General features: G+C 37.9%; 2 protein-coding genes across 4 annotated transcripts; both read right to left on the reverse strand.

The window, feature by feature from the left end:
- Positions 1-1487: 1487 nt before the first annotated feature.
- On the reverse strand, positions 1488-13942 carry LOC136712675 (uncharacterized). The gene is made up of 20 exons (XM_066689389.1): positions 13851-13942; positions 13305-13450; positions 12872-12980; positions 12627-12720; positions 12061-12211; positions 11495-11672; positions 10641-10766; positions 9777-9845; positions 8710-8832; positions 8129-8284; positions 7856-7909; positions 6804-7021; positions 6495-6574; positions 6280-6390; positions 5700-5780; positions 5148-5252; positions 4906-5027; positions 3955-4071; positions 3620-3668; positions 1488-2938 (listed from the first exon to the last, which is right to left on the reverse strand). Exons 1-20 carry the CDS (start codon positions 13865-13867, stop codon positions 2846-2848), a joined length of 2199 nt encoding a protein of 732 aa, XP_066545486.1. The 5' UTR covers positions 13868-13942; the 3' UTR covers positions 1488-2845.
- A 1985-nt stretch (positions 13943-15927) lies between these two features.
- shmt1 (serine hydroxymethyltransferase 1 (soluble)) lies at positions 15928-25424 on the reverse strand. 3 transcript variants are annotated; one of them, XM_066689248.1, is made up of 12 exons: positions 25340-25424; positions 24278-24398; positions 23040-23185; positions 22553-22668; positions 22226-22386; positions 21581-21662; positions 20994-21206; positions 20590-20706; positions 19804-19926; positions 19362-19478; positions 17288-17398; positions 15928-16705 (listed from the first exon to the last, which is right to left on the reverse strand). In XM_066689248.1, exons 2-12 carry the CDS (start codon positions 24368-24370, stop codon positions 16533-16535), a joined length of 1452 nt encoding a protein of 483 aa, XP_066545345.1. In that variant the 5' UTR covers positions 24371-24398; positions 25340-25424; the 3' UTR covers positions 15928-16532. The 3 variants fall into 3 exon arrangements, with proteins under 3 accessions (XP_066545345.1, XP_066545346.1, XP_066545344.1); XM_066689249.1 differs by lacking the exon at positions 25340-25424 and adding an exon at positions 25306-25324; XM_066689247.1 differs by lacking the exon at positions 25340-25424 and adding an exon at positions 24611-25275.
- Between the last annotated feature and the right edge of the window lie 1389 nt (positions 25425-26813).

The following is a 26813-nucleotide window of genomic DNA, read 5'->3' on the forward strand; positions in this document are numbered from 1 at the left end:
TGAATGGACAGCACATGCATGTTTTATTTCTTTTCTAAATTCCTTCAGTTTTTATCTAAGTTCACTGTATTGTATTGAGTGTCCAGTTCTTCCAAGTCAATTGTATCTGTTCACAGCTGACAGAGCTAGGCAACTAGATTTGCACTATGATCCATTTTTCTCTTTAAAAACCTGCATGTAGCCCCATCTTCGGACAGGTAAATTGACTTTGCACTTCGGTTTGAAAGAACTGTGAAGCCATTCTCCACTCTTACAGCTGTTCATTTTGAAAAACACTTAGTCAAGCAATTGAAGTGTACTATGGGCTACGGTCACTGACCTCAATTAGATCTAGTCATGGACTACCCAATGCTATTTTAGGTAGAATCGTCCAGGACTGGTGCTCATCAAGGTCTATGAAACCAGCCACATATGGAACAAGAAGTAACCCTTCATTGCCTGGCAAAGTATATTTATTAAATGTATATGTGCAATGTTAGCATTATATCTTTACTCTATTTTGCACAAGGGTATTTGATAGTTTTCATCAATTTTTGTTTTTGGTTGCGTTGTATTTGTTAAGAGCTTTTTCTATGTTGGAATGTGTATTAATTTTCTCATGTTTGCAAGAGGTCTGTCTATTGCAAACCACAGATTAAAAACAAAAAACAACTTAATAAAAGTGTCAACTCTGTCTCGCGCTACAATGTCTTTCATTAAGGTACAGAAGCTTTAAGGCACCTCAAGTTTAATTATGATGCCTAAGAAAAATGCAGAATAAACATGTAAGTAGTAAGTGAATAAAAATAAAGAACATAAGAAAGTTTACAAACGAGAGTAGGCCATTCTACCCATCATGCTCGTTTGGTGTCCATTAATAACTGAGTGGACACCAAATGAGGGGGAGGACCAGACAAAAAAATATATGCTTTTCCCTCTGTTATGGTTACTTTCCAGGGTGGCACAGTGGTGGTTAGCGCTGCTGCCTCACAGCTCCAGGGGTCCCAGGTTCGAGTCCCTGTCCGTGTGGAGTTTGCATGTTCTCCCCATCTCCGCGTGGGTTTCCTCATTGTAATTCCTCATTCTAAATTGTCGTGTGTGTAGCCCAGCAATGGACTGGCATCCTGTATTGAGTGTATTCCTGCCTTGCGCCCTATGGCTCCCCCGTGACGGTTTGTGATATAAGTTTTATTTGCAGACTATAGGATTATGATCCCTGGACCCTTGTTGCGGTATAAACAAAACCAAAAAAAGGCTACAATCTTTACATTTCTCTAAGAAAGCAGACAGCAAAGTGTAGGTGTCTTTTTGGAATCTTACTCTTACAAGATCTTTGAATCAATAACATTTTAAAATGTGATGTTCTCTTGACAAGCTTTTAGCATATTTCCTCCCCCTTCGTGGATTCATTTTAATTGTCCATTACCCATATTTCAAATTGTATTAGACTTTGACCAAATTCACATCAATGCTGAACAATTCAACACACTTAATCAGCAAGATCTGCATCAGTTTTCAAATTGCATTTAATAGGTAAATAGGTTTGAGACCTCAGTGCTCAATATAATGCAGAAGAGTCATATGAAAGTGTCATTGTGCTGTAAAACCTACGTATCTATCCTCTCTCACTGTAACACTAGGCCAAAGTGGTTTGCTGCACTTTAACAATGAAGAAGTAATAGCTTGCAATCTAAAACTAATGACGCTACAATCACAAGAACTTTTCCCAAAACATTAAGTTTTGTTTTGCCCCTCTTCAAATAATGTAAGTGGGACATTGAAACTTGTTGAATCTGCTTAAATTGATCTCATAAATATCTCAGGTTTATTTAACCATTTCTTTCTGAAATTAAATACAATACAATACAATACAATAGCATTTTAAATCACTTTCATCGGTCATGTTACTTTGGACAAATGTCACTACTACAGATAAATGCATGATCTGTAATGCAAGTCCCTAAAGAAGAGTGACAGATATGGAGACTTCCTCAATTAAATGTTCCCCTCAGTCAATTTGAAACAAGCTAAAAATAAATACACACTCTTAGTACATCTCTTCACATCTTAGACTAGTTTCTAGCAAGGCATAGTGGTGACAAAATAAAAAAAGACATCAAGACATCTCTGGGAGTGAAGGGTTATTAAGAAAACTAACAATAATACAAATCACAAAATAAATGGCCATAGCCAACTCACAGAAACTGTTGGGAATTCACCAAGAAATCATATAGAAATACATGTTTTAATTCAGAGGTGTACAAATCCAGCGATTGTTTCATCAGTCTCTGAATCAGCAGCATCTTAATAACTGGGAGATGTTATTGAATGGGTCCAATTAAGACAATAAGCTGAATTATGTAGTTAAAAACCTGTATTACAGTAAAAACCCTGAAGACACAATGGCTGTTCAGGACTGGATTTATGCACCCCTGACTTAATTCTCACATTCACTCCCATGTTTACCAGATCGGTACAGTCTGACACAATCTTCAGTTCTTGGCCTACTTCTCACACAAACGAAAAAGAGCGTTTAGTAATGCCATCCTCTTTTAAAAACAACAACAACAACAACCCCCAAAGCTCTCAGACTGAATGGCAACATTTCTCAGATAAAACCATTCCCAATCTGTAGGAGGTACTGAAAGACAAGTCATAAAATATAGACCAACAGCTTATAAGAGCATACTTGTATAGTCAAACAAGTTTACCTGAGCTTTAAAATACTGCCCAGTATTTTTCAGAAGTATTTACATTGGATTAGTTTAATTCTAAAATGAAACTGATTCGTTTGTGTACCTCTCACACACAACGATCAGCAAATAGTAAATATTAAAATCGTTAAACATGCTGGGCTCGTAGACACTCATGGGATTGAAGAGGGCGGCGTTTCGACAGAAACATTTAACTTGCTCTTCAGCTCCAGGTATCTGCAGGAAACGGTCAAATGAGGCATGTCCTTGTAGAAACAAAAAATAAGTAAGTAAGGTTCTGGAAGATAGTACACATAAACAATTTCTAAAAATATATAGCTGAACATAAGACTGAGGTGCTGGATCAGTTTTGTATATTTTGATCCTTAATTGATAGTCAAGCCTGTGACTAGTTCTATAAATGCTGGAAACAAATGAAATCCAGAGCACATGGTTTGCTAAGCTGCACGTCTTAAACATTGCTATACATTTGCCTGCTGTGCTGTTGCTTCAATTAGTTATTAGTAAGCATTTAATGGATCTGAACAGCCCGTGTGTGTGCGTCAGAGATTATATCCAGTATGGTTGTACAATATCCATTTAAATAGAATTAATTTGGGTCATTTACTTATCAATCAAAACTTTTTTTAACAATGTATCAAGCATAAAAAAGAAAATTGCAGAATTTACAGCTGTTAGAAGACAGATATTTTAACTTAACTTTTAACTAAGACTGCACAGCCGGAGCAGTGAAGCAATGCAGAGTAATTCATTATATGTGAATTCCAAATATAGTACTGAAATTCTGGTATTTCAGCCTGGTTTATGGTAACAAATAATGGATTTTTCATAAGGTATTACTTAGTTTAGCAAATATTATATAAGCTACAGCTAAAATAGATAAGGTAAAATAGAGATCAGCTCAAAACAATATTGAAAACACTTACACATTTGTGAAGGATGCTAGCGAGGTAGGTCTGCCAGGGGTATTGCTGCCTGAGATTTTGAAAAGCAAAATGTATTTATATTTCCCACAAACCATGGATACATTTCACATCAATATTTTGACTACCAGCCCATTATTTGATTGTCATCAGTGAGACACTAGAGCAGAGGGGAAAAAAAAAAAGCTCTCCCAGTTTGGGAATAATTTTAGTCTTTCACATTATTTAAAGAAGAAAGGCAAACTGTCATATTGTAATAGAGATTGTGTGCATCAGATAGGCCTAAACTACATGAGATTTCAACATTTCAGTCTAATAGCATAAGAAAAATAACTCACTCATTCCAGTGACACAATAAGTTTTCTACAATTTGATGGCTGACTTGCAATAACGACGGACAGCTGTCCGACAGGCAGAAGATGATGAAATCGCCAATGAACTCACACTCCGCCTGGCTGAACAAAGGAAAACAGACGAAAGGTCAAAAATTACGAGAAACTGGCTTGTCATTAGATTGCCAATAGCAAAGGGTTGCCACACACATCTGGGTGTACCTTTAGAAGCCGACATGAGAAAACTTTCCCTGTGGTCACACTCTAAAGCAACAATAGAGAAGACACTCATTATTTGTTTATGAAGATACCCCCCACCCCCACTACTATAGTGCTTACGACTATACCATGTTAACCACAATTAGGGGTTCACCTGGAGAAAGTACTGATAAACAAAAATAATTTTCTTGAGATAGGTAGCACAAAATTATCTATGTATGGCATGCATTTCCTTTTTTTTTTTTTTCACAAACAAATTTTAGTAGCATAGTAGCATTATATTGTGTTGTGTTATATGGCATTCACATTTTAACACGATTAGCATTGCCAATCACATCAACATGTCACCACCCGCATTCTGTAAAAACGTTACAAACAATCACATAGGTTTCCTAGTGGAGGCGAGGCCCAACCTCATACATAGAGAATATAGCCATTCTAGATCTGCGCCTGGCCCCCTTCACTGACTTCACTTCCTGCTTAGTAGCATAACAACAAACTCAATCCTTAGTACCGGACTAAAGCTGGGGTCAGCTAGTCTCCAGCTTTGCTCCAACTCTTTTTCCGTTGAAATGGGCACTAACTTTAGTCCGCAGCTGGGGATGATCCTAAGATAGTACCGTACCAGCTAGTGCGCAACTTAGTACAGAGCACCGCACTGACCCTGCAAGTGCGTTACAACTGACCGATTATGACTGCAACACTAATAATATGAGTAGAGTTAATGAAGATCTTTACCTGGAAAGTGAAAGGTCCTTTGCCTTGAAAAGGTCTTCCAGAAGACATTTAATGAATAAATGTAGAGCTTCAGGTCGGAACTTGATACTATGTAAGAGGAATTTCAGTGCCCATAAATTGTGCTGAAAATAAAAAAAATAAAAAGGAACTTATGAACTCATTTGAGACTTGCAATGAAACAGAATGAACTTCTATCATGTGTCTATCATGAACCATAGAGCAAGCATGTCAAAAGTTGCTACCTTGAAAGCCATCACCACATTGAGCAGAGTGAGCATGCTAGTGCGGAGCAGTCTGCAAGCCAGCGCCTGGGTCACCAGTAACAGCAGAGCCTGGTTGTGCAGATGCTGCATCAACAAAAACACAAAAAAAGTGACAAATCTCATCACCCCAGGACACTAATCTGTGACATGTAAGTAGTGTAAAGAGTTATCCCATAAATGATCAGACTACCCTTATTTATACCCCAAAGCATTAACATGGGTTATTTTTTCACTCCTCCATATTGATTGGATTGGATTTTTTTTTAAATAAGAAAACACTAGTTAGGTAAAAATATATCCATTATCAATTATTCCACTAAGTCATTCATTAAATTTCAATTCAGTCATTATTTTATTCCCACCTCCTAAGTTTAAGATTGGATTGGAAACAAACAAAACAAAAACACTTTCAGGCTGAGGGTTAGCTGCCTTCAGAGAAAATTATTCATACACCACCATAATAGAACCTGTAGTCTCAAGATCTGTATTCTCGTATAGCAGTCTGTGTGCACTATGAGGTGAAATACTCACAATGTGAAACTGTCGTGGGATACTGAGGGTCCGTTTCACTTCCAGTTCCATGAGAATAGCACTGGCAATGTCTCTGGTTTTCTGCAAGAAAAGAGAAAGTACCTAAAGTTCTTAAATTGTGTATTATTTCAGACAAAACAAAGCGTACATTAAATACAAATTAAACGCTCCTCAAATACTAATTTCAATTTAAGGTCATCCAACCTTTAAGTCCAATTGGATCACCTTCAATTAAATAAATTGACTGATCTTACAGCTGTAGCTCATTGACCAGGCTGTTAAAGGGTCAAATTTAAGAGCAAGCTCAGGCAGTATCAGCTGATAAAGGACCACATGGAAAATGAAGCATTCTAAGCCAAAGAGGACACTTCTTGACTGGCAGATTGCCTCTTAATACAATCCATTTATTCTAACGTCCACTTAACAGTTTAAATACAGACAGTTATGGCTTTACAGGTCACAGCCATAATTGAACACTTGGAGGTAGGCCAGTCACAGCAATTGAGGAGCCATTTCAATCCAGGACAATTTAAAAGGCTGAAAGAATATAAAATCAGGACAAACTGATGAAGACCCTCACCTGCTGAAATGTCTCCTCTGGTTCTTGCCAAGGCACACAAATCAAAGAGCCGTCTTCCGTCAAATCTGCTGAGCTGCAAGCTAGTTGGACGAAATCTGCCCAGCTGTCCGGCTACAAACAGGTACATACAGGATGCTTATGAATGAAGCTGGACAATTCAAAATAATGAACTGAAAACTGTGCAGCATTAAATGTAGGCACTGAGGTATACTTACATGCATGTACACTTGGGAGTTGTAGTAAAGTATTTTAAGGCCACACTTTATAAGCTCGCTCTTTGTTAGAGGGTTAGCACCTAAAAAGTTATTTAAAAAAATACATTGCACACATAAGACACAGTAATGATACAGGCTAATACATATATATATATATATATATATGTATATATATATATATATATATATATTCTTAAACAAAAAAAGATATGAGATAGAGAGAACTACACTATGAAGTAATGAAACCTACACCTGAGCAATATATAACATAGACATTTAATTGCTTTGTTAAACTTGAACCGAAATAACCTTTGATGGGCTCCCACTCCGTTGAAAGAAAAGGTTCTTTCCCAACAGGGACTTGCCCCCTTCGAAGGATCTTCAGGTACGTAGTAAACTGGGTGGGTGTCAGTCGACAAGCGCAGCAGCAAAATAAAGATGTATAGTGGAAAAAACTCTGACTCGCAGCCTGAAAATCTCCAGCCTTGCACAGGAAGAAGGGGATGTAATCCCTCATGCTTTGCAAACTAAAAAAAAAAAAAAAAAAAAAAAACTTAGTGACCAAGTCCTCAGGGCCAAATATGAGCAGAAACTGACTGACAATAACAAATGTTAATTCCAAACCAAGCCGTGACACTCATGTAAATTGTACATTAAATGTAAAGCACCATATTAATTAAACTTTAACATGTTACATGCACCACCCTTTTTAAAAATGTACATTTATTTTTTAAATGAAGCTTTTAATTAGCTTTTTGTATCTTAAATTAACAGTTTTATCTGACACTTCCCCATTTCTTTGGGTTTCTTTTTCTTCTGTCAGGTTTTAAGTTTGCATGACAGTAAAGGTTTCCAGAATATGGTCTGGTCTCTGTGCTCAGTATTCAGATGCTAGAGGGTACTTCAGCCATGCAATGTGTGAAACACTAAATTATCATTAGTGGTCTCCAACTTACATTCTGGATAGTGCCACCTATTTAAAAACATCACCAATAAATAACTATTTTTCTTAATCAGAGCACATAATTACTTTATTAATTGATTGATAACAATTAAATTAAGGGAACTCTGGTGTTTGTGGGCTAATGGTTAGGCAGGTATTAGTTCCAATTTACTGTTATGCCACTGAATTTACCAAAATACCTGCTTTTCTAGCTGGATCATTTCTAATTATAATCAACATGCAAACGCATGGAAAAAAAGGTCTTCATCCAAACTTTATTAGCATTAATTTGTGCTACTGCCACAGTTATGAAAATCTTCCAGTTAGGACATAGTTAGGTAATAGTTATAATTTGTAATCCTGTAGAACAATCTTGGAGCGAATGGTACAAACCCTTATTTACATTACTTGTACTTACTGCATTTTATTATTGCTTTTCACCACCTTGAGATATCGGGCCAGCTCCCTGTACCTAAGAAGGTGAATAAAAAGAGAAAATTCAATCTGTGGATTCTTCAATGTGTCATTCTGCATAATTAAGAGTCGACTGGGTTCAAAATATAACAAAAAACATGCCTTAGTCACATTCTTTGAACAACAACCTGAAAATAACACCAGGTAAAACTTCTGACAGCTTTAGGAAAATAAAAAAAAGCACCATATGGATTCTGAAACCTTGGCAAAGCCTTACTTCTTTTGCTCCCTGAGTTTCTCCACGCGCGCCTGCACCACCTGGATCAGTTCACATAGCGTCTCTCGCTTTCCTTTCACGAATCGCTCCCCGGAGACATTCTGTCCCCTCAGAACAGCCATCAATAAAGGATCATCCCACTGAATGATATTCAGACTGCAACAGAAACCCACTTTTAAATCTCACAACACTAGAGAATCCATTATGATCCGACAATAAAGGGACTCCCAAGGGGCTAAACAAGTACAAATCTGGCTTAAAGTTATGGCTACCTACTTTGAATGCATTTATGTTGTCAATGTCCAACTTTAAACGACTGTTAATCCATGTCCATTTCTCAATTAGATCACAGAGATCTGATGAGGAATTGTGCATTTATAAATTGCTTAAAATTATAATTATTAAATGCAGTCAGGTGAGTGATAGAGCAGGTGATAGAGATCATGTACTGTGGACACATGGTGTGAATAGAAGTTGGGGGCTTGGCAGTCCATGCTTTTGCAGGGGCCACAAGTGTTAGCCGACTACATGCTTCCTGCATGAAGCACACAACTGAACAATAATGGTAAATAAAAACTTGCCTGCTGGACAATGAACGACAGTTAAGTGGTAGGGTGAGGGACTGAAAGAAGTCCCTCAGTTTCTTTGAGAACGAGTGGTTAAAGTCACAGGTAACCAGCAAGCTCTGGAGTGTGGTTGTAATTCTGCAAACAAACAAACGAACAATTTCAGACACCCTCACACATTTAGGAGGGTGTTTAAAGCAGGCCTGACATGAACACACAAAGCCACACATTTGTGAATAAGGCTCCCTGCTTAATGGTAATCAGTAAAGCTACTATAAAAATATGTAGGATACATATCACATTTGATATGCCTGCTTATTTTATTAGTAGATAAAGTAAAGCTTAAAAAGATTTATGAATTATGAACACTTAGCTTAAACCCATGCATGCTTTATTATACAACAATTAAAGCTCAAACAGAAGGTATTTTAATGCATCTGGCTGAACTTAGAAACACAGCACACTATCTTTTACCGGCATAAGAAAGAATTTAGCCTATAAACACAAGGAAAGCTTAAAAAGAATGCTTTGAGATACAGTCCTCACTCCTTTGACTGCCAAGTCTGGGACAGGTGTTGATATTGACCGTGAAAAAGAATGATACATTGAAGAAACCAAATCAAGAAGAAAAACTGGTTTCGAAGGTGTAAAAGGCGACAACTGAGCAAGATAATTTATCAAAAAGCAAAACAAATACATAAATACATCACTGAAGTGCCAAGGAATTAATCCTAAAACATTTTCACAAGTAAGAACTGGCAAAGAATACTTGTCATTGCCTGGTGCACAAATTATTTTATCAAGAAATCGATGTATAATGCTGAAGGCTTGAATAGCATTGCTTCGGGTAGGCGTAGGTATATTTTCACACCATTCCCTATAATCTTCCTTCTTAATGATGACCTTGGATGACTAATGCCTGTCTAATGTTTGACTAAGTAACACTCTCTTTATGGAAGCCTGACTGGGAGAAGGAAGCGATTACAGTAAAGCAGGGGATTTTCAACGTGTGAGCTTTAATTAAGCTAGTGATTACAGTGATTTGCATACATTACATACTGGAAAAAAATAAATGAGTTTACCTTAATAGTAACAAAGGAAGGGCTTCTGTCACATGTGCTTTAAGATTATTATTTCTTGGTAAGCGAAGGCTGTTAAAGAGAGAAGGAACAAAATACATTAAAGACTAAAATTGGATCTTTTTTCAGTGTATAATTCTACAACAAAGATCACATTATGTGCACACAGAACCAAGCCTCTAACACTAAAGTTACACTATTGTAACAAGCTGTTAATGGTGAATAAACTAACCATTTCAAATGTAAGGACATTTTTGGAATTGACAATTACTTTCTTATTTTTCATGCCCCCCTTAACTGGAATTCCCCATTCATAATCTCACCAGTCTTTATTCATTGATTATTATGAATTTGTGGCAATTCGTTACCACTTTTATCGTAGGAGGTATGTTGGCAGTCTGATGCATACAATAAATAAACACTATACTGTATAAGCAACATGTTGTTTTCTATGCAACCATCAATGCGAAGGCCTCTGGCAGTTCTAGGTAAATTAGGTTACTATTTTTGCCAACTTGCCCTTCAAAACACCTTTAAGGTATTTTATAGGCATATTTAGGACAACCACGTATGTTACACAACAGCAGACTTATTACACATTGTCAACAGTGTGCAGATTCCCAGGAGTTAACACTGGCCAGCTTGAATAATACAAAACTGCAGCAGTGGCCAATCATGTGCCACTCTGTGGGGAGCTCCCAGCTGGGTATGACAGTCCAGATTGGAACAGGTACTGTGTGATCTACAGGGCTTCACCTGTGCCCTGAGACACGGGGGGATCCAGAAAAGTTTCAGTGTTTTATGAATATCTCAGATAGTCCCAGTCTCTTCTGAAGCAGTTCTTCCATGACTTTAGCATCAGCATACCTGGAAGGCTGCTTGTGAGTTGCAATGTGCTTTGCTGCTCCTAGCAACATCACAGCAGCGGTTTTTGGTCGCTCTTTGTCTGCTTTATCGAGGAAGGACGACAGAAGGTCAAACACTTTGGAATAGCTGAGAAGAAAAACAAATTCAATTGAGAATGTTGGAGAGAGAGAAATTAAGTTTTTGTTCTTTATTCATGCCTTTTGTCCTAGTTCAGCTGCTCTTATCCAGACCTTCTGTTAAGCAAGCAAGTCATTTTATCAAGGCACTAAACCTTACCTTAGAGATGGTTCACATAAACATAAACATTATATATTAAATAGCTTTACTTGCTTGTCAGAATCCCCAACGGACCGAATACGATTTGTTAATTTTATTATGAATTCCATTCTGCAGAGCAATTTGAAACGCTTTACAAGTGTAAACATGTGCCGGTCATTTCACAAGCTATCAAAACAGATGGAATCATAGGGCATGACTGTGAGCTCCAGCACAGGTGAAAAGGCGAAACAATCGTGTTTTCTTCTACTTCATTAATAATAATTGAGAACGTATGACTTCCTGTAAAAGCTGTAAAATAAAAATGACATTTCCAGTATTTCAGGAAGAGCAAATTTCAGTTTTGGCAGAAATTATATTTAGAAACTGAAAACTGTCCTTAAGCATATTTATGGAAAACTATCAACTTATATTTCACCCTGACAAGTTAGCAACTGTATATCATATTATATTGATTTATAGGATCCCTTTAAGGGGTATTATAATATGTTGTACCCTTTAACAACAAAGATTTGTAAATTCAAAATACCTTCCCCACCAAAAGGGTATTCTGTAGGGGAAAAAAAACTTGGACTTACTCATATAGCAGCACTTCCACATGTTTTGCAATGCAGTGACTGCATGCACTGTTCTTTGAGTAGCTTACATGGCATCTGCATAAGCAAGGGTAGATATTGGTCAAAGGGGTCACATACCCCATCAGAAAGTTGCCATGCTCTACTGACAATTCAGCTTCAAACTTGAAAAGGTTATATTCTGAAAAGAGAAAAGCCACATGTCAGGATAACACTTACAAAGACCAGTGGTTTTGTGTACTTTTGGAAAGACAATGTCTTGTCTTTTGGAAGTGGCAAGTATTTTTCTTCCCTACACTACCAATTTGGAGTTTCCAACTGTTATTCAACTCCACGGTGATCATTATACTAACATGATATGCAGATATGCCAATTTTGAAACATGTAGCCAAATCCAGTCTTCACACAAGCGAGTCCACAGCCCAACTAGAATGAATTAGAATGAATGCCGCTCTCTCTGTCAACACTGCAGTCTAACCGGAGCCACAAGAATTCACTGTACAGTAAATATTTAGAAACAAATATGGTGCACATTTAAGATCATTACAAAAACTTTTTAAGAAACATACCAGCTTGTCTAAGGTCAGCATCTATCTCCAGCAGATCAAATTTAAACATCTCCAGGCCTCCCAACACAGTCTTATCTCTCCATGCTTTCCAGAATGTGCTGCGCTTGTGGGCATTGCAGTGACAGTATCCAGTGGTGGTCCAGACCGGACACTGAGAAACACAGCGGAGGCTTATCAGTACATTTCAAGAGTTTTGATGGGGAAAATCAGAAGTAATTAAGGTTGTTGCATCAGACAGGCTTTTGAAAAGATCAAACGCTAACCTAGGACTTGATAGCTTTATAAACATAGATTATTTTAAATATACATGCTTTTTTCTTCTTGTCAGTTGAATATATGACATGCCACAGACCAGACAAGTTGCTTTTTATACCCATCACCCGTCAGTCTTCCTATACTACAGTTAGGATAGTACTAAGTGTATGTTGAGCCACTTATACATGTGATCACCGTTTACGATCAATAGATCAATCAATAACTCCTGGTAAAAAAATCTCTACACAAACAGCAATACTGCTTTCTCAACTAAATGAATTTCTCTCTGTTGCAATGTACAACATCCTTACCTTGGACGCTAGGTTATCACAGATGTAACAGTAACACTTTTGACAGAAGGTGCTGTTTCTTTCAATAGGAACCTTAGTCTCATTCTCAGTTTGGCTAGAAAGAAAAATGTAAAAAGACTCCTGGTAGGTGGGTTGCTAAACAAAATGCTAATGCAATTAGTCAAATGTGCCTACGGTTTAATCTTAGTTTAGAGACAAATATGTGACATAACCAGGGACATAAAGTAAACAGTTAATGCACATACCTGAACAGATTTGTTGTGCAATCATATCGTGCATGTGGCATCACCTCTGGCCTTTTAGAATAAGTGATTGACAGCTCCTCATCCACCAACTCATTTGTTTTGTTCGAGTCTAACAAAGAATCTTGAGAAAATCACATTGCAATAAAAATAATGTATTCATTTATTGTGCAGCAGAGATGCAGCTTATCAAAACGTAAGCTTATTTTGGAAGTTAGTGCTTAAAAACACGATCACTTACATAAGCATTGTGTTTAGTGTGTGAAAATAAGTGTATACTAACTTACACAAGCCAGTTTTGAGAAATGTGTATATTGTGTAAAGAAAACAACTCGTTTATGCTGTACTACATGAAAGCACTTTAATCAAACTTGAAGAACAGCAGTATGGTAGTAGTAGAAAGGATGTAAAATCACAGCCATGTGCGTTTTATTACCGTTTTTCTCAGAAGTCTCATCTAAAATCATCACAGAGGAATCGTCAAAACACCCTGTAGCCATTTCTTCATCGTCACTGATCACGATGACACTTTCTCCTTCCTCCATCGCTTTGGGTTTTAAAGCTTGTACAGCGGAAACCACACTTCACAGGTTTAAAAAGAGCGTTAGATGTTTTCAGGTTTACAATAAAGCATGTCCACCTTCTGGATATTGTTCATATTCGCCCCCATGTTCATAACATATTAACATTTGCCCCATTCATGTCCTACACTGCCCAGGACGTCAATCAATACCTCACGTTGTTCCACTTGTTGTTTTGGGGGGGTTTTAAGTTTGATTTTTGAAAGGCAATTGCACCCGACCAACAAACAACCTGTGTCAGTTCAAAAAACAAACTAATAATATTCTGTGTGGGCCATTAAATAAACATTTCTCGTAATGTGATTTTGTTTAAACGACAAACTGAGATATATATTACATAGTGGATACTGTATCTGACAGCTATTGAAGCCGCACTTTGTAAATAGCCTTTGTAAACCCACCTAATTTGTGTCTTCATCAGGCCTGCTGCAGTCTCTCTACCTTCTTCTTCTTCTTCTTTAAATTTTTGCGCGCTGTCTCGACGTCGCCACTGCGGGAGCGGAAATCACACGATGACGCACTTCCGCCGAGTCTTTGTTGTTATTCTGAATGGAGCGTGGGATGCTGTTATTCTTGTTTTCCAATGAAAACGTTACAATCGGCAACTTTACTGTTTAATAGCCACGTTTTGTTGTTATATACATTGGAGATATTGAACATCTATACATGCAAAGATCATTCAGAATAATCCTCAGACCCACTTAGTCTACAGACCATACATGTAGTAGGCATGTATGTGTTGGGTGGGTGGCGGCTGCAGGACATTTTGGGTCAGCTGCAACCGACGAGATGCGCAGGGCCCCCATGAATCATTCATGCCTCCCTCCTAACAACGCCCTTGATTACACTCGTTATTTCTTTAGAATAACTCAGACAAACGTCATATTACATGTTTATTCTGGATAATAGGTCTGGGTCTCGTTTGGGGAACAAAGTGCAATGGAAAATGCGTTTATTGTGTGCCATAAATATAATTTCGTACACAATATTGTCTTGAGTTTAAATTAAAATGTATTCACAAACAAAAAACGTACTAATTAGAGAACTACCAAAGCTATTGTTGTAAATGGTCATATTCCAGTGAAGGATTGATAACATGTCAATATAAGTGTGCACACTGAAATCCATCCTTAAAAGAGTGGTCAAATCCATCAAAGTAGGTTAATCATAATGTGCAGTTTGGAGAGAATATTTTTTTAGCATGCAGTAGCCATATAATGTTTACAAGTGATTGTAAAATGATGGGAAACCAGGCATATACTGTATATATATATAAAAAAAAACATCTGTTCATTCAGGACACTTACGAATTGTCTGCATAGTGACAGCAATAACACTCTCTACCATAAAAATTTTATTCACTTTCAAAACACCTCTTTATACTGAACTTTAATCTATAAAGTACTTTTCATATTTTATGACAATGATGATGATCATAAAACATTTATATTTTTGTTACCCGGGGGTGATAATAAGGGCTCCAAACAAAATTGTTTAATTGTACTTGGATTGATGGTTTTCTTGTAATGACAACATTATGAGTCAGTATGCCTGCAGGTGTAGGCTGATGCTAGGCAACCGAACCCTGATTTCAGCCCCACGCCGAGCCGATAGGGGCTGAGATCAGAGAAACTGAGGAGAGCTGGTGGTGTGGTGCTGGAATTAAGGCCTGTCTGGAGTTTGGAGGGCTAATGCTTCTGAAGTACCTGTGGTGGTGTAATGTGGATTGAGTCACAGAGCAGAGAGCAGGAATTAAATGCATAGAAGCTAAGTATTGCATGGTATTACTTGAAGCTACAATTTAGGTGGAGAAATGTATTCTTGACTGTATAGTGATTTGTAGCAAAGTGATTTGGCTACAAGGAAAGCCAGGCATTTATTTGAATAACTGCACTAAAAGCTGTGAGGAAAGTCAGTAACAAATCTATGTACGTTACTGTGTAAAGCGAAGATTAGAAGACCTTGCACAACCCACACTGCGCTAATGTGACTTCTCTTGCAGCTGCGGTGGGGTGGGTTTTTCCGGTGTGGCATTCCTCCTGATCCAGGTCCAGTGCTGTACCTGTGCAGTGAGAGCAGTATGGGGATTGGCATCTGATGGTGGAATGAATGGGAACTGAATACTAAGTGTTACTTCTATCATGAGCCGTCTTTGCGGAGGACTCGCTGCCCTCTCGCTCCCTCCCAGAGGTCTGAGTGCTGGTGTCAGACGCAAGGATCCTGGCGTTGGTTGCGCACAGGAGGACGACCAGGATAGTCTGCCAGTCGGAGGGACCTTATGCCCACCCAAGCTGCAGATTATTGTCACAAGACTGTAGTTTTGCACATCTCCAGGTGGAGAACCAGGGGGGGACTGGGTTAAGTAATATTCAATTTTTTATTGCCCATTTTAATAAAAGGCAATATTAGGATTGTGGAAAATTACCAATGTCTGCCTATCAGTGTGTACTGTGGATGCTCCAGTATCTGGACCAAGAGTTTGTGTGGGAACCCCTATTTTATTAAAGCTTCCAAAAATCACTGGCATGTTAAGCAGTTTACACAAAGCATTGCTTGTGAATCTCTACACATCGAAATGTATGCAACATTTCAAATGTACACTCTGGTCATGAATACATTGTTGCAGTAACAATCTTTAACATACTAAATAAAATATCAACAAGATGTACGAGAAAAGTTAATATTTTAAAAATATGCATTTTGCTTTTGGTTCTCACAGATGTGCCTTCACACAGGCAAAAAAAAAAAAAAAAACTTAATACAATATCCTTTCAGGTCAGAATGCTTCTAGCAGATGTTTAAAACCATTTTTCCAAATTCATGAAATGCATTCATAATTTAAGCTTAATGTAAACTTAGAGGGGTGGAGCAAAACATGGAAAAAGACACAGAATGTTGTATATTCAGGAAATGAATTATGCCAAGAAAATCAAGGGTGATAGTAAATGTGTCTTCCACCTACTATCCTTAACTTTTACTGAAGTGTGAAGTAAAAGTTGAATTTGGCCTTTTAGAGGTTTCCTGTTCACTAAACCCACTAAAGGAAAATATCTAGATTCTGCCAGACCTACAAATCTGATAGTTTACAAATCCGGCAATCCAGGCATTGGAAATCTTCCGGCAAAGGCTTCCACCTCTTCACGGATCCGTTTGATTTTCGTTTGGTATTTCTCATCTTGTGCCAGCTTGTCCTTAAACTCCTTCAGTGTGGCCTTGGGGTTCATATCCTTCTGAATCTCAACTGTCAGCAGAATGCCTGGAAACAGATAGCCATGCTGTTACATTACACCATTACATTTTTGTTTTTTTCCTCTGATGTTTAGTTACATGTCACTCAGCAAAAGCCACTAAGGAAGCACAGCTCACCCATTAAGGTGTCTTGAGATATATGCCTACAGTATGTTTCAAAGCCTTGTGCATCTGATTTCCTTGAAACTGACAGGAAGGACAGATGGGATCATGGCCATGCGAATAGTCATGAAGGAAAAAATTAAACAAACACTAGATGGCGCTAAATCACCATTATTGCTCTATGCCTGTCCTTTTTTAATCAAACTGAATCAAGACAAATTCTGACATTTGCAAACTTCCCAGAAGCAGCTGTTGGTCAAATGCCATTTCTGAGCACATGCAGAAATGTCAAAAAGTCATGATACACCTGATCTTCTCTGCATCATCATAACCAGAGGTCCACTGGGCTTTCTTTTCAGATCTTCTCAGAGGTGATTACAAGATGACCACCATGCTGTTCTTCAAATTCAAAATGTCAACACAATCTTCCCTTATCCAGTTTCACTGTCTCACTAAGCCCACAAGCCTCATCACAGTGAGCACTCACCTCTGTGGATAAACTCGGCCACTTTGCGGAAATCATCTTCCACAAAGCCTCTGGATGTGAGAGCTGGGGATCCCAGTCTTATGCCACTGGGGCGCAAGGCACTTTTATCTCCTACAGAAACAGAGGAGACTCCCATTAATGTGGTGTTAAACTGACAAGATGGTAAAGTATATTATCAGTAGGGCTGCCTAGCGCTGACATTTATTTCTGCTACCACTGCCTGCCTACCTGTAATTATCAAGATGTATATCACTTTTGCAGTTTGATTCTATCATAAAAGCAATTTTTAACATTGAAAACTCACCAAATAATGACAAATGTCAAAAGCTGGTGTTGCATGCTGGAATCTCTCACCTTGCTCAAATACCTAAGGCCTAATCAGGAAAGACTATGGTCACATGTGACTGACTGTAATTCAATATGGTAGTGTCAAGGTTTTCTAGGACTGTATTTGTGCTTTCTTTTGGAAACAATCATAAAATGGAACAAATCATTCTGAAATACAAACTAAGTAAAAGCATATAGTTTGTAAAGTAATCTAATGTGTGTTGCCCGTATTCTTGTCGGTTTTACTTTTATTGGAATTGTTCCATCTCTTACTTTGCCCACATCTCACTGGTTTTATTTGGTACAATTCCAATAAATATATAAGTTATAAGTACATTCATATTAAATTGAAACACAATAACATGTACTGCATTGCTTAAAATCTGAGGTTTGATTTCAATATTTTATATTTAAACTTCACCCTACCATTATGTTGATAAATACCAACATAGCAGTGTATGGTTGATTTGAATAAAATACATGAAAAAGCCAACATTTTAACACGTGGGTCTTTACAATTTACAGTGTTCTTTTAAAATATCAGCTTATATATTTCTTGCTTTCACATTCATTTAGCTTATTTTTCAATTTCATAAAGCAGTTCTGCAGTGCCTTTGCTACATGCAGGTTTTTACACTTACAGTCCAGAAAAAAAACAGAACATTTCCTGCAAATTGAACAACGTGCAGCCTACGTTAAATTGAAACATACAAACCTGTATTGCCAGAACATTTACAACAAATATAAGGACGTGTACATTACTGCTTGTGATCACGTTTCTTCCAGTTACTAAGCATAAGTAGTAAAATATCAATGTCACCAGATGCTACAAGATTTGACAGCTGGGTGAAAGTTATTTTTAGCAATGTCAGCTATGAACAGTAATTCAACTACAAAAGCTTTGTATTTAATTTCCCTTTGACAAATGGAATTATTATCGAGTGTCAATCGAGTGATAGTGATTCATGGTCCTACCCTTGAGCAGTAATTATAGTTTCCATAGACAACGTATGTTGGTGAAAAACAGAAGGCAGAGTTATACATTTTCTCCTTTCCAACAACAAAGGAAATTAATGCACAGTGGAAGATTGTTTATGCAAGTAAACAATCCCATATTCAAAGCAAGGAAAAAAAATCTACAATTTGCAGCCGTCTTTTGCATCACTTGGATCTTCCCACTCACCTAAGCTGGTTTGTATAAATAGGCTAAGACGCAGTAAAGCATGTTAAGAGTGTGGCTCTCAGAATTGAATGTGTTCGCAATGTAAATAGTAAATGTTCTTTTTTCCATGTTCTCTAGTCTGAGGTGACTGGAATGACCATAATGATCATAATTATTGCTTGTCAGCAGTATATGCAGATATGCATTCCATGTGTAAGTTATTTTTTAAAGGATATGCCCATAAATTCTCTTCATCCAGAATTGTTTAAAATCAAATCACGAAAGTTTTCCACTACAATTTCAAGTTTAGTCCAAAGTGAAATGAAAACCTTCACTTGTGTACATACTCAAACCGAACAAAATCACACAATGAAAAACTACCGAGGTACAAATTTATGTTAACAGAATTTGTTGTTTATACAATGCTTAATTTCTGCATTATAATAACTGAAAAAATATCTGCAAAGTGAATGTCATTTGTGAAACAGATGTAAAATATATACCCGAAAACAAGCAAAGCAGGAAAGCAATACCTTGTCAAAAAATCTAATAACCATTTTATATTAAACTCTTGACTCTGGGTACCTGGGCATGTGTTCTTGTTACAGGCAATGGAACAGGCCTCGAGCACCTTCTCCGCCCTGCCGCCATCTGTCCCATTAGCTCGTAGGTCCACTAGGATGAGGTGGTTATCAGTGCCACCTGAGAAAAGAGAAAAGTCATGGCTGCTCAAATACCCAAAAAGGAATATGCAATCCAATCCAGTGGCATTACATCCAACATGTGACATACATTCATCTGATTAGTAACTATTCATTTGGCTAATGCCTTTACTTAAGGGGATTTAAAGGATGCACAAGAATCATCATACAACATAGGTGTAACATTGTAGTAAATTAAATTAAATGCACAAGTAGCAACAATTTTCATGTCAGACTATGAAGAAGCTATAGTCCCGCACTGGGCATCTCTACCCAAATAACAGGAAAGATGTAGGTTTACAATGATGGCACTCTGCGGTACTAACCTGTAACAATTCGATATCCCAGCTCGGTCAGTGTGGCTGCCATAGCTTTGCAATTTTCCAGAACCTGTATCTGATAGACCTTGAACTCCGGGGTTAACGCCTGCTTCAGAGCCACAGCCACCCCTAAATCACACAACACACAGCCATTAGACACTCTGAACAATCTTCCACAGTGTGTAGAAAATTAATTAGAAAGTGTTTTAGAAAAGAAAGGAAACTTACATTTAATGTAATTATTTATACTTCAGTAGATCACCATAGTGTTTTTGCAAAAACTATTTGTTCCATGCAGGTTGTCAACTGTACTTCAGGTAAGTCAGCGCAGTAGTAAAAATCACTGTACTGGCAAAACAGTCAGCTGTGTTTTCAGTTTATACAACTGTACTGCAGCATAGTTCAGAATAGCTCAGTAGCATTTGTATTATAAATGTAACAGTTTATTGAAAGTTCTTAATGCTGTTTTTAATATAGTTGTTATAAATGTGACCTGAAGGGAAATGTTCCACTTTTCGTGAACCGTGGGAACTACAGCACCTTAGTATACAATAATTATGCAGAAACTAGTTAAGCAAGTGCAGATGACCTGCAAAGAAAGCAGGTGAAGCTACAATAGCTGGCGATAGTATAGACAGCAATGGTGATGCCTTGATCCAGACTACGGGAAGTCCTTTACTGGATGGGGCACTCAGAACCCCACATACTGTTCCTATAGTATCTCTTATGCGTTATCCTGTTCCCTGGCACTACTGTCATGACTGGTTTGGATGGGATGAGGACGCCAGTCACCTGCAATCGCGTGGTTGTGCGGCCCACCCTGCAGCCCAGGGAACACAGCCTGATTGATCAGGCCCTCCAGATTGTACAGGTTCTCTTTACCAGTCTTGGCATCAACACTGCGAACCCCTGCGAGGTTAGAAAGAAACTAAATAAAATGACATATCATAGAATATTTAATCGCTATATCAACAAAACAGGATTCAATTCAAAAATGCTTCTGCACTCTACCACCAGATTACTGTAAACCGGAAGATGTTCACTACACCAGCTAATTATCCAGTAGTACCAATATGAGCTATTAAGCAATGATTGATTAACAATGAACCTTTTTTCACAGTTTTTCAGTTTTCACTAGGCTAGCAGAATCCCACAAAGTTTATAAATACATTCAATTCCCTTCCCAGGAAGCACACCTTTTCTGTAAAAGATGACCCCAGCCCTGCAGCCACGCAGGGTCTTGTGTGTGGTGGTGGAGACCACGTCGCAGTGTTCAAATGGAGAGGGCACCACTCCCGCCGCCACCAGGCCGCTGATGTGTGCCATGTCAGCCAGGAGATAAGCACCATTCTCATCAGCTATCTGCTTCATGCGGGCATAGTCCAGGTTGCGAGAGTAGCAGCTGACACCTGGAACATCACCAGGGGACAAAACAGTTAGGTGTGTTACTTGTCAGCTCATATATGGGGTGATAGAACTTGCTTTATAGGACACAAACAGCAAGATTTAAATCATGCAATATATCTGCAAAATATATGCAAGGCTCTAACTATCCATCCAGGCAGATCACATGTAATTGCTGATAATTCAATCTGATATTGCAATGAATTGTGTTATCATAAGCAATGTAAGCAATATATTACATTCATCTTAAATGGAAACCTATTTTCACAGGTATAGGCAATTAATTATAAATACACTGAGCTTATCCTGTAACGTTCATGACATTCACAGACACACTGTGGAACAGTATGAAAGCAGAGGTGTTTTAATGCATCGTCACCTGCGATGATGAGTCTGGGGTGGAAAAGTCGTGCGTTTTCTGCAAGTCGATCATAGTCTATATAACCAGTGTCCGGGTTAACCTAAAAGCAAATTGAAACAATTTTAGTACTTTATCATTTAGTTTGATTTTACTACTAGAATGTATGGCTCAAAAGGAAATTGTTTGATACCACATTAAAGTTAAATAAAATAAATCCAGGAACTCTCCATGCAAGTCGTTGGCAGTAGTTAATTATTCACACAATCGTGTTTGAATTAAAGCAAAAAACAGCTGTTCAGCACTTTTCAAAGTGAAAATAAAATGAACTTTAAAATACAATAAAAGTATAAAATTGCATGACCTCAATACCATTCTGAAGATATTCTGAAGATAATGTTTAACAAAACAAGCAATTTACCATTCAAACTCCTCACTTATCTTTCTGGTTCATACAATCAGTTAGTAGATCAAAGCCTTGATAAATATATACAGCTCTTGTTTTGTTAATAAGAAATATAATGTCAGCTTTTTAAAATAATCAGTGTTTATAAAAATGTGTTTTGCTCTACTATTGTAGCACAAAAACTCAATAACAAGAAGATGTTAGTGGCATGTTATTAATTTTTTAATTAATCAGCAAGTTAACTACTACGAGCCCTTCACCTTGTATGGCATTGACTCAAAGAAAATGGAAGTAGCCGAGATTTTCTTTTTGTCCGTCATGAACCCGTGGGTCAGGTGACCGCCGTCTGGCAGGTCAAGTCCCATGATCCTCCCGTGAGGCTCCACAAGCCCGGTGTAAACGGCAAAGTTAGCAGGGGATCCTAGAAGACACAGAGACACAAGTAAACACAGATATTGTCTGAGTCAGTGGATAGAGGTTAATATCACCAAGCATCCCCCTTCACACTCCTGTTTGCATCATCAAGCGTAGACATTTCAGATGAGCGCAGTGGTTATTTGAGTGTTGATAACAGTTGGTCTACATACCAGAGTATGGCTGGACATTGACCCCCCACTTCTCAGGATCCAGGCCATACACCTCCAGAGCTCTCCTCTGACACAGTCGCTCCAGTTCATCCACAAATTCTGTGCCTCCATAGTACCTAGGAAGCAGCACCAACACTGTGACACCCAGCACACACACATCTATTGCAAAGCACCAATTTACCATTCAGAACACATCTACACAAAGCTCACTGTTAGAAAATGGAACAGCAAGAAAAGTCATTTTAGTATTTAAGCTAATCACACAAATATTCTCCCTCCTGTATGAATGAAAGACCAAATTGATATAATCCGATTCAGACACATGGTCAAAAGCAATGGTTAAATAGGCAACAGGGCTACCTAAATCTAGTCTTAGATTTAAAACCAGACAACACTCTGACCATCAATCTATCTTTTCACTTTTCTTTAACTAGATTAGGTCTCTCCCCAGTTGTAAAGCAGGACATTTAAAAGGAATCTAACACACCTTTGTCCAGGGTATCCCTCTGAGTACTTATTATTCATACAGGAGCCGAGGGCCTCTAGCACGGCCCTGCTAGTGAAATTCTCAGAGGCGATGAGCTCTAACCCATAGGTCTGCCTTTTCTTCTCTTTCTTTATGATGTCAAACACCTGAGGGAAAAGAAAGGATGGACTACTTATTTCTAGGCCTCCAATTCTGATTATAAAAAACACCCATGGTAAAAGAAAATGCAGAAGAAAAAATTCACAGTAGAAATAACTGAAGCAAATTCGTGCCAAAACAATCAGTTAGACCGAACTCCATTTCTTGTGGTATTTCAGTGTGTAAGGAAGGTTTGCATGTCTCTTCTGCAAGGCTTTACAGCTGGTATGTTTAAAGAAGAAACATCAAGATTAGTGTCAGGACAGGAGGTATCTTGGACTCTGTCTAAGAATTACATGCATCGGGGAGACGTCTAAGTGTGTGATTTAAGTTTATCTTCCCTTATCTATGCATTAGCCTGGGAACTGTCATCCATGAAGAAATATCTTCTGCTTAGCTTGTTTAAAAGATAACACAGAAATGGCTTAATCATAACCACGTTTTTGTTTACTTCTGTGTTTAAAAGTGTCTTTTTGTATCGAGTCCACGCTGTGTGAAATAAAGGCATTGCAAGGAACGCACTAAACTGATAAACGGCAGAGTTTCCTCCACATTAGTTACAATGTAGTGGTTGACATACTGTCTCTAATCCAATTCTGACAGCAGCAGTTAAAAACAAATACCTGAGAGACCTTGAAGTGAAATTAATTTCAATGCAAATGTGAAATTTTCTGTTGTTGGAATTGTTCATTTCCAAATAAAAAAACAAATGCAATACCTTCAATAGCAAAACTAAATACATATGCAAATATTAAACCTATTATTTCAAACGCATTTCCAGTCCTCCTTTATGTAAGACATTAACAAATCTATTACACAAAGCCCAGTAAAAATGTTGACCATAAATTTGATTTCAGATATGACATGCAAAATGTGAAATACAATAATATTGTTTTTTTCTGTAGCTTCCCCATGAACATAAACACAAATAATCCTAGTTTAGAATTTGCAAATAATTGTGTGCAAACAAACAAAAAAACAGTCTAATCTATGCATGAAAACTATTTAAAATGTAGTCTGGCAACCTATTTAAGTAGTCTAAGTTTCTGTGCATTGCATATATATTTACAGAATTAACCAGTAACATTGTGAGTCCTCACCTCCACATCATTGGTGCTCAGGGGCTCCAGCATCATTCTGTTGTGGGAATCCCAGGTGTCTTTGCTCTGGTGGTTTCCATTACTCTGAGCCATGGCTGCTTGCAATCAGGTAGATATTTTCCTTATATGAAAAAAGGATAAAGCAGGCATACAAAAAAGACTCCCATTCCAGACCTCTGTGAGTTGTCCCAGGTTGTAAAAGCTACACGTTTCTACACATGAGCAAATATCAGGGGCTAGATATATTATTATTGTCAATTAAATTTCAAATGCACAAAAATACTAAGATGTATGAAGATCACTCTGTAAAATGAACGAAACAAGCAGGCCTACCTCTGTAATTCAGCGGCCCCCACACCAGCTGCAAAGGGGTAATACTAACACATTGTTGGAAGTTTAATTTTTTGCCAAAACAAGACAAGCTCAAAGATCAAATAGTGAAATGACTGTTTAAAGATGAAGCAATTGTGAAACCGTATGACTTGTCTGGCCAATTAACAGAAGGTAAATGATTAGCTCAGACATGCACGCCTGACAGACGAGGCAGCGATCAGGGATCAGACAAGACAGGTAGTAAAGATCAACCAGTTTTAGCTTGAACTGAAGGTCGTGTAGACGGAAATGTAATTATGTTCTCAGGATTTATAGAACCAAACAAGTTATACGAGAAGAAAGCCTTTCAATTGTGAACTGTAGGTGAACTGATTACCAGCTGCATGTCCTATACACATGGTACCAAACTTTAAGACTAATTGTTCTAACCCAACAAATATTGCTGTAATGATTTGATATGTCACATGTTGCAGTTTAGCGCACTCTTTGTCCGAGTTAGATTAGTATCTTGTGACAGTATGTGCTGCATGAAATTACCCAAATGCAAATCTTGCATATCCGTAACTCGCCTAAATACATTTACATTACATTGCATCTAAAACTGCGTTTCAACTCGGATCTAAACTAAATCAGAGGCGAGCCTGTGGCACTTTGCTTGGCTCGGTTTGCCACAGTTGAAGTGCACGGATACATACTTTCAATGCAATGAGAAGAAACATCCACGCTCACCTCTAGTCGCAGTCCGTGTCTCTATACAGGACGGCACCTCCCGCCCCTCCCTGGCCTCGCCTGGCCAATCCCCAGCAACAGACAAAAACTCCGCCAATTTGCAGCCAATTAAATCGAGCGTTAGTTTGCACTGTATAGTTATGGAAGTTGTGCTTTTTCTTTTTCATTTCCACTGGCCTCTCGTGTTCATATTTTAGATATACAATACAAGAGCAAGACTATAGATACCATTGGATAAACCTCCTGTTATCAGTATTGGTACTTAAAAGTTGATATAGTATAAGGCAATGGTCCCGTTCGTGTAGCGCAGATTTCCGCAGGTCTGCGCGGCTCCACCAATGGGATCGCTGGGATTGTGCAGATCTGCGGAAATCTGCGCTGCGAGAACGGGACCTGTAGTTCCCTTATCCGCCATCGCTCGTCGCTGCTTAGACTCCGCCTCTCTCATCCGCCTTGCTGCACCGTCCCCTCAATCCTCTAATACAGAAGTGCTGTGACCAGCACAGCCAAACAGCATTGCATCATTTCCCCCCGCCTTACGTGAAGTTTATTTTTTGTGCGTCACAACGTCATTCATACTACTGAGATGAATCTGACTGCACTCTCACACAGACACACAAATACTGCTGATTTAAGTTTTTTGTTTGTTTTGTTTTTGTTTTACTTTGCCGCAGGACTGAGCAGATAAAATGACTGTACACCAAATTTAATTGCTCGGTTTTGACAATGCAGTTCTTTGAATAGGCCAACTAACTTTTAAAGTTGCTTGTAATGTTTTGGTTCCACAATCAGTTTTGTATTTGAGTTCCATAGCTATTCATTATTACATATTCACTTAGACTGAGGCAAATCAATCAAACTAAAATAATAGAAGCTACAGACTTCAAGAATGTAGCTGTTGGCGACAGGAGACATACAATCCAATGTTGAATATGAAAAAGAAAAAAGTAAAAACGGACTTTCAGAACATGGCTGTTAAACTCCAAACTGATCCCATAGTGACAACTTCAACTGGGTTCATTGTGAACAACTGTCAAAGCTATGCCAAAATTGTGATGACCTGACTGTATTCTGTAGGGTGAGATTTAGGTCGCTGTGTTTCCAGAATGCACAGGCCATCATTTAAAACTGTAATAATATAATAGATAATTATTGCTTCAAGATAAATACATTACATTACATACAAAATAAGACTAATCTTGCAATATTCCATTGGAAAACTTCTAGGGTAAATTTCACATGGATCTTATTCCAATATGTTATGAACCTCTTTGGCATGTGTCTAGAACTATTATCTATTATCAAATTATCCTGCAATTATATAGGGCAATTTACTAAATATATTACTTGTTATACTTGTTACTAAATGTTTGACATGACCCTATATAAGTTCTTGTTGAAGATTGCATAGAATTCTACCACAGGAACCTATGGGATCTAGTATAAGATCTTACATTATTAAATATCTCAATTG

The sequence above is a fragment of the Amia ocellicauda genome, chromosome 17 (genome assembly GCF_036373705.1).
Source record: "Amia ocellicauda isolate fAmiCal2 chromosome 17, fAmiCal2.hap1, whole genome shotgun sequence".
Taxonomy (NCBI): Eukaryota; Metazoa; Chordata; class Actinopteri; order Amiiformes; family Amiidae; genus Amia; species Amia ocellicauda.

Excerpts from the sequence above, each read along its gene's own strand:
- LOC136712675 (XM_066689389.1), bottom strand. Across the intron at positions 11,673-12,060 it reads TGCTGACCTTAGACAAGCTG|AATATAACCTTTTCAAGTTT; the intron begins GTATGTTTCTTA and ends TTCTCTTTTCAG. Across the intron at positions 5,253-5,699 it reads TCCCACGACAGTTTCACATT|CATCTGCACAACCAGGCTCT; the intron begins GTGAGTATTTCA and ends TTGTTGATGCAG.
- shmt1 (XM_066689248.1), bottom strand. The coding sequence starts at position 24,370 with ATGGCTCAGAGTAATGGAAACCACCAGAGCAAAGACACCTGGGATTCC. Across the intron at positions 19,927-20,589 it reads GCACAACCACGCGATTGCAG|GGGTGGCTGTGGCTCTGAAG; the intron begins GTGACTGGCGTC and ends TGTGTGATTTAG. Across the intron at positions 16,706-17,287 it reads GGCCGAGTTTATCCACAGAG|GCATTCTGCTGACAGTTGAG; the intron begins GTGAGTGCTCAC and ends ATCTGTTTCCAG.